Here is an 8,069-nt window from a genome sequence, read left to right on the forward strand (position 1 = left end):
ATAATTATATAAAGGTATAGAGTGATTAAGTACAACAACAACAAACATCTCAAAAAGCTAGTCTCAAAAATATTTAGGAATCTAAAATATAAACAGGTGCCTGCTGACACGTATATAATACAGCATACAACACAAACTAGTCTACCTACCTCCAGTTTTGAAAATATCACCATATTGAGGAATCTCAATGCCTAAACATTTCTTAAAGTTCCCTCTGAAAAAACGATCATTTATAGGTCTGATACGAAGCGAACGCTTTAGTTTCCCTTGGTCAGCACTTAACAGACCAGCCTGGACTCTCCTGCTCTAACAGCGCTTCGGTCTTGTCAGGAAACAACACTCAAAGTAATTACCAGAATTACACTGCGAAAACTCAAAGGATAAACTGAGTGCTGCTGCACAGGAGGCTGGCGTCACTTTACTATTCAATGCTTTCATTAATGATTTGATGATGTACTAGCGATTTTGTTTATTAAATTTGCAAACTTTGACACAAAGGGAAAGAACTGCAAGCGGGTCACAAGGGGGATTCAAATTCAAAACAAGCTTGTCAAATGAGAGAAGCAATAATATACAGTTCAACAAGCGTCACGGAGGGGGGGAGTGGAAGCTTGAAAAAGTTCAGCAGGAATTACCATCTTCACATCTTCGCAAGCAGTGGCTGAGGAACACACACTCTTCAGAAAAAGACCCAGAAGTTATAGCCATTTACAAACTAGCACAAGTTAACAACATCATGCTGTGGCAATAAAAGCAAATATCCCACTGGGAGGTCAGAGACAGCAGCACAGTTTGCAAAACATAAGTAATCTTTCCAGCACTCAGCACTGATAAAGGTTTCTGCTAGAATAGCGGGTGAAGTTTTCCATGACTCCAGAAAAAAGCTGGACATGCTGAAGGAGTCCAGATCAAGCCAATAAGAATCATCAGAGCTTTGGAGAAACACAACTTACAAGGAAAGAGAGGAAGGACTGGGATTTCAGAGCCAAGAGAAGGCTGGGAGGCCACAGTCTTCAAGTGCATCAACAGCTGCTGCAAAAAGGAAAGGAGCAGGTTGCTCCCTGTGCGGGAGGATGAAAAGAAATACAATTTAAATTCCAACAAAAGATGTTTGGCTTAGATGTTCGGCAAACAGTAAGGATAACACTAGCCACAGAGCTGTCTAGGAAAGATTATGGAATCTCCCATTACTGAGCACCTTTAAGAAGAGTTAAACAAAACCTTTATGGACTCTGTGGGATACAAAAGCCTTGGATGGCGCTTTGATAGATGCCTTACTAGGCTTTTCTCATACCTAACCTCCTTTTTTAACCCATATTTTGCACACTTGTTTTGCATTTTAATTAAGTCCAAGCCTGAGTGCAAAGAACAGATGGTTTTGCTGCTTTTCAAAGCACCACTTTCAGGGAAAGTGGCAGTCAGAGATTTAAAAGATTCTAGAAAACTTCATCCAGCCTATGAGAGTTTATCTGTAGGGCAAAGATGCTCCCTGAAAACCCCTTCTTTCAGGAGACCATGTGCTGCTGGATCAGAACTGGCAGTGCCTGGTTGGGTATTACGCTGTTAGGCATTACCGTGGCGATGAAGTACCAAAGAGCAAGACCTACAGAGAAACCTTTTGCAGCCAGCCTCACCTTATAAGAAATGCAACAATGTTTTCCAAATCCTAACTCGCACATCCTAGGTACTGGTTCAGTCAGGCTCGTATTAAGAGCCTGGGCAAGCCAAGGCAGGGACAGAGATGCCCTCGGCTGTGCAGAACCAAGCCCGTGGTGCTTCAGTTCTTCAATACTGATGGAGATTTAAAAAAGATAATTCTTATTTCCGACCCACACCCATTTAGTGCCAATTGTCTATGGAATTTATTTACTACTGACAATTAAAGCTAAGGTGGATGTTTCCAAGGGGCAATCATGAAGTATAAAGACAGTTATACACACCTACATCTTCAAATAAAAATCCCAGCAGTCTTTAAACAGTATTTTTATAAGTTTTCCACTCACACTTCCTTTATATCTCAGTCCAGTTGCTTACAAATATAACTGAGAACTTTGGCTATCTAAAAGCATGATGTATTGCTAAAATTCATGGATTCTATGATTTTGCTGCTTCATGTACTTCGTGTTAAGTAGGTGCAACATTAAGTAATTGAAGCATGCCATTTGAATTACCTGCTGGTGATTTTCTTCAAACACCTACCAAAATATCTTTGCAGGTAGTACTCAAAACAGAAATAAAGACTGCAGAATTTTTAGGTATGATAATAAGTCCTCCATACTTGAAAAGTGCACAACTGAAGTACTGGTGTGGCTACAGTGACGCATTGACACACCATGAGATTCCTGTATATATATGGATGTACAAAGACAAACCTCAGTGTACGCACCATACGATAAAACTTGTCCATGTGTCCTATAGATTGCAACGATTAAAATGTCAACTGTCCCATTCATGCTAGAAGTACACCTGATCAGAACGCTACAGTAAATGGGCAGTTAAAACATATATGGAAAGCTTTACATTACAATTAGTATTACAAAGACTGGAGGCAGGCACCTCAATAAAAATGCAGGAGTCCCCAGTGTGAACTGGTTTCCAGCTTGTACTAACGGTTTGTGCAATGTATGGCCAATATGCTCAGTTTTCATTTTTTTGTATCATGCCTAAGCCATTACTAAATCTCTTCCACCGTCACTTTGTTTTCCTCCAAATGTTGGCCTCCGCAAAGCCAAATTACATTTAAAGATGTAAATAAAGTAAATCCTACTTTTTTAAAAATGTAAGATTTTTATGTGATAAGAGACTGACTTTGCTGAATATTGCTGTCAGTTGAAATTAATTAAGTGAGTGCAATCTGAATTACCTAGAGGCAGTTCACCTTTGAAGTAGCAACTATGGAAAGATTTTCAAAAGCATTTGGGGATAGTTTTACGCTAGGAACATTCGGTATAAAACTCCCATTGATTTCAGTGCCCTAACACCACAGAAACTTGCAATATGTGTCCTGAGTGTATCAAATGATACTTGATTTCAAAACAATACCTAAGTGTGAATTTGCTTAGTATTCTGTTGGGGTATTGAGGTATAATTTGAATGCTATACTACAAAATGGACTGAAATAGATTAAAGAAGGTGGCTCATATAGAAATATTTCTGTTAGTAAAATAATAATATTCTATGCTTTTAGTCACAGTAATAAGAGCACAGTGATAAGAACTATTGAGGATAATCATATTTGCTTATTAACATGATAGTCCAATTAATCTTGTGAAGAAACAAAGATTACCAGACTATTTAACAGTGACATCTAATTATTTTGGAGAAAAGCATGCATCTTTCTGTTCAAAGGCTTACAATCTCATTTTGTGCCCTAACATCTTGTAAAAGATAGATACATAATCAGGGAAGAATTGGGCTGCTAAAATTATTAAATGCTGAACAAGACTCATTTCATTATACTTGATGTTTATTAGATCGTATTAGTTAACACCTGCTAAGCAAAAAGTGCAATATAGAGAACGCAACACTCATTTCATGCACGTTTAACTGAGAATCCAGGGTCTCCATGAATTTTACATTAATTAGCTGGAACATTTAATGAACAAATTCTTCATTATGTTCTAATCAAAACACAGTCTGAGAGCTTAAGGAAAAACCCCAATGAGCATCCATCTACTGATGTATTATTTCTAACCTAACATTTTTCCCCCCATAAATCATCCTAGCAAAATATTTAGTTAAAAGGAGGCTATTTCTCCTTACCACTCTCCTCTTAAACTCTGACGGATTTAGCAGAATATAATCCTTGAATCCTTGTCTGTGTAAATGTTTTTGCTATGTTCTTAATACTTAATACTACAAAAGTACACTACATTTTCCAAGCAAGGTTAACTTTCTCAGGATTGATTAGTTGCACATCTATTTATGCTGGGTCTTTAAGTCCTTTCTGAAACTCAGGAAATAATTTCCTCTCAAAAAGAGGCTTGGCAATATCTGTTGTACTTCCAGTTTCAGGAACTTGGACAATATTGAGAATGGAGCAAAACAGATGGAGCTCCAAACAGCTCGGTAGCAGGAAATTTAACTGAGGAATTCCACCTGTGTATGGGTGATGAGGAAGACATACCTCAGCGTGTACTTCATCCTTGTTCCATAGGCATTTCTTACCCTCTTTGTTTCATGGGCTACTTCCTGCTGAGTAGCAAACATGAAAATTCAGTGCAGCCTCCCTGGGTCCTTCAATCTTGTCTTATAAAAGAAACACATTCCCAGACTTTGAGATGGGTTTAGGTGGATCAAGATTCCCACACAGACTGTTTCCATATTGATGCTTTCATCTGCCTACGAGTGATTCTGGCTTTAAGTATAAGTGCAGTCTCAAAGCAATATGCACTGATGCAGCATCTCTCATCCAGCAGTTCCGCAGAATCCACAGACACCCAGGGTCAAAACACCGGCAGGACCAAGGAAGCTGAACTGTCTCACAGGTCCTCTGCACGGGCTGACATTTGATGTTAAGTGCAGGGAGCAGACTGTTCTGAGCCCCATCTGTCCTGGACTGACCACGCAATACGTATAGTCAAGTCATTAGAAGCCCCAGCAGATGAGCAGAACATCAGATTTCTGACTTGTAGTCTAACAACAATTGCCCATCTCAGAGGCTACAGAGCTGCTGCTGAGGCTGGGTACATGTTCATGAATACACATATAAGAATATATGGCATCATTTGGCCTTATTTAAATGGAGTTGATCCCTTGCTAAACACACAGTGAAAATCTGCTTTAAGCTACCTTGGAAAAGACCAGGGAGGGGAGGAAGGAAAAAAATAAAAAAAAAAAAAAAAAAAATCAATCGCCTAAGAGAGCTGGCCTTTAAAAAAAAGCCTAACAAAAATTGTATGGGAAAGCCACGGGGATAAAGTACTTTAAAGTCGTTGATTAAAGTAAAGCAGAGTGGAAAAGCAAAAGGTCTGACAAGCATTCCACCTTGCACCGTGATCTTATCAGCTGTCAAAAGACTTAGATGAAAAGCCTCATAAAGACATATCGCCAAGTTTTAAAAGGAGTTCACAAAACTTTAAAACACACATTTTTCTCACATGCAGTTTAGCTTTGCAAATATTTTGCTGATGGTACAGCCTGAGCTTTGTGCATATGCTTTATTGCAGGCCTTGGGGAGTGAAAGAAAGGGAAAAGTGGCACCACCTGGTTATGGTTTCCTGTTTCTCATACATGTAAGCCCTTTCTGGTAGCAAATATTTGGTTATTTCCACATCTGTGTTGCCCCTGACCTCCCCAGCAGTACCTGAAGTAAGAAATAAGAACAATGATTCATAAGCTGCAACTCAGGCTCGTGCGTCAGTGCCAAGCAATAAACACCGTAGGCAGCAGAGAAAGGGAAAACACTTTCAGACTGTTTTTGGACCTTTTCAACACCCCTGTCATCCACAGCTTTTCCAAATAGATCCCAGCACCTCAGCATGTCATTATACTGACTAGTGCCAGGGACTTGCAATTTTATGACATTTCGGGTGCTGTTACTTCAGGTGAAGCAATAAACATCTGTGTAGCTAAATGACTCTGTCTTTGGATCACCTGTTACACTGCCCACCACAGAAAATCTTCAAAGGCCAAGGAGGCTGATGTTGTATGGAGGTAACCAAAGGCAGCAATTTGTCCTGTGCCCTTTTTCCTCTTTGACAAACCAAGGAGCAATAAAATGGTTTCACCCTGGTTTATGCAATTGCTCTGGGTCTGTCTAGAGCCTCGCAGAGCAAATCTTTTCAATGAACATCTCATACTTCTCAGAGAAAAGGGGGAATGATGCAGACAGGGCTGGATTCTCCCCAGCTCTTGTGCTTTGCTAGCCAAGCCACCCTCCGTAGCTGCTCAGAACTCACTCAGAACCACTCCATCACACCTCCTCAGCCTACACATAACACATTCGTTCTTTCCTCTAATTGCTCCTTACTCCAGATCACACACCAGAGAACCTCCACCAATACATGCAGTCAGCTAGCCTAGTCAGAGAGGAGTTTTCCACCGCCTAAGTCTCCAGATAACAGGCTTGCAAACATGCAAGTATTGAAACAAGCAGAGTGCTGCAACAACTATATATCTGGCAGACACTCAGACAAATTCAATAGTGCTGCAACCTGATGTATATTCAATTCTGGCATATCAATCACTTTAAATTCCAGTATGATTATCAAAAGACTGCATTTGCCTATAATATAAACCACTTTTTTTCCCCTCCAATTACCTTATGGAAATTTTTAGCACAGATAATATATAGTATTAATAAATCCTCCCTAGCATGGCAATAGAAAGAGTGATTTTTCTCTCTTTGTCCTTTTCTTTGTATCTGGAAAACCTCACACCTTTCAACTTTCTTAAGAATACAGCACAGAAAAATATTGTTTCATACACATCTGCAAACACTTTCTGATATATTAGACCAGTCCCAGCTCATATCACATAATAATCAATTACATTAAGTAATCTACTGCAAATTCCTTGCCAATAAAATATAAAGTCATTTTCAGTTTCTGATATGCCATCTCTTCAGTTATGTACAACAAATAGCACTTTCACACAAGCCATAATAGTTTCTGCCTTTACCTGTGAAAGAGTGTCTTGTGTTCTTGTATTATCCATGTCTGTGAAAATTCTATTTGTTTCATCAGTATCCCATAGGGTAGCAAACTATAGTTTATTCATTCACACCTGCTTTTCCACAGCACGGTTCTCGTTCTTTCTCTCTGCTTCTCTCTCTCTTATGAAATCTTGCAGCCAATGGCTTTTATTAAGTGTTACTTCCTTTTACGCTGAGAACTGAAAGAAACAATAATGATGCTTTAGTTCCTTATGGCAGCTCTGTGAAAATACAAGAAACTTAGTCGTATGTTTGCTTTTCCTGAACTGATATTTATGTTCTAGTTACTTCCTGAAATCACCGAACCATGAATGCTGAAATTATGATTTATTACTCTACATTGGATCTATCTGAACACCCAGCATGTTAGTTACCAAAACAAACTTCATACTAAATGTAACAAAGTTTGCCCAAGGAATTACAAATCTGATGGTCAATTTTCACAGCAGCATTTTTACACACAGCAGCAATCTTTAACAGGTCCTCAAACTCCAGCATGGATATGTGCGTATTGGATGAAACCACAAAGGCACCTGCAGGTTAACATACAAGATTCCTGTAAAAATAAACAGTATTTTAAACTTTGCCTTTGCTATCTGTGTCAGAGAGGAGAGACTAGTGATTAGAAGAGGGAATTAACAGTAAGGTATCCCTGAAACCTGACTACAACTCTGACAAAAATTGTTCAGCAGCTACAGAGAAAATCCACCTCAGTTTCCTCACCTATATGTGGTGACTTCTATTATGACACAAAAATGTGTTAAAATTAATTCTGAGATTAAAAGTTCTCCATAGATATGGCTTGAAGTTGGACTCTTCATATTTTGTAAATTCTTCTTGGCCAAATAGAAGCAAAAGGGAAAATCAAAACCCATTACGCATCTCCCGCAAAGCGTTTTTTTTTTTTAAGTGACAGGAATTGAAACGTTTTGTGGACAGGTCTCCCTCCTCTACCAGCCCAGAGGCAATTTTTTAACAGAAGCAATGCAGGGAGAGGATGCTGAGAAGTCCAGCACAGCAGGGGTGCCAATGGACCCCCCTGGGTGCAAGGGCAGGGCTCCCCTGTGTACAAAGCCCACCCGCTCTTTCTGACACTGCTATGGCCCTTTGGCCGAGAAGCTCAGCTGATTGATCTGCCAGAGCTCAGCCAAAAGACAGCACTGCAAAAGGCAAGCGCAAGCAGCCCGGATTCAGGCTGGAGGCCAGCGACCAGCGGTGGAGAGCGACATGGCGCAGAGCCGGCCAACCCATCCGCCTTGCAGGCCGCGCACCAGGAACAGGACGGAACTCGTGCCTAGGAGCGGGCCCTGCCGCCATACGGAGCTCACCAGCTTCATAAGCAAGAGCCTTCAAACTCACACTTGCTCAACATTGTAGATGGACCCCAGAGAGGCTAGAATAGCAACTGTGTGGG

General features: G+C 40.2%; 1 protein-coding gene across 6 annotated transcripts in view; it reads right to left on the bottom strand.

The window, feature by feature from the left end:
• LOC130155986 (formin-F-like) overlaps nucleotides 1-6,785 on the bottom strand; it is a 51,746-nt gene extending 44,961 nt beyond the window's left edge. For all 6 annotated transcript variants that reach the window (XR_008824282.1, XR_008824280.1, XR_008824281.1 and 3 more), the window contains exon 1: nucleotides 6,622-6,785. Coding sequence is in view for 1 of the 6 variants with exons in the window: in XM_056354040.1 (XP_056210015.1) it covers nucleotides 6,622-6,657 (36 nt within the window). In the remaining 5 variants the exon portion in view is untranslated. The remainder of the gene's footprint in view (nucleotides 1-6,621) is intronic.
• Nucleotides 6,786-8,069: the final 1,284 nt, after the last annotated feature.

This window comes from Falco biarmicus, chromosome 10, assembly GCF_023638135.1.
Source record: "Falco biarmicus isolate bFalBia1 chromosome 10, bFalBia1.pri, whole genome shotgun sequence".
In the NCBI taxonomy this organism is placed as follows: domain Eukaryota; kingdom Metazoa; phylum Chordata; class Aves; order Falconiformes; family Falconidae; genus Falco; species Falco biarmicus.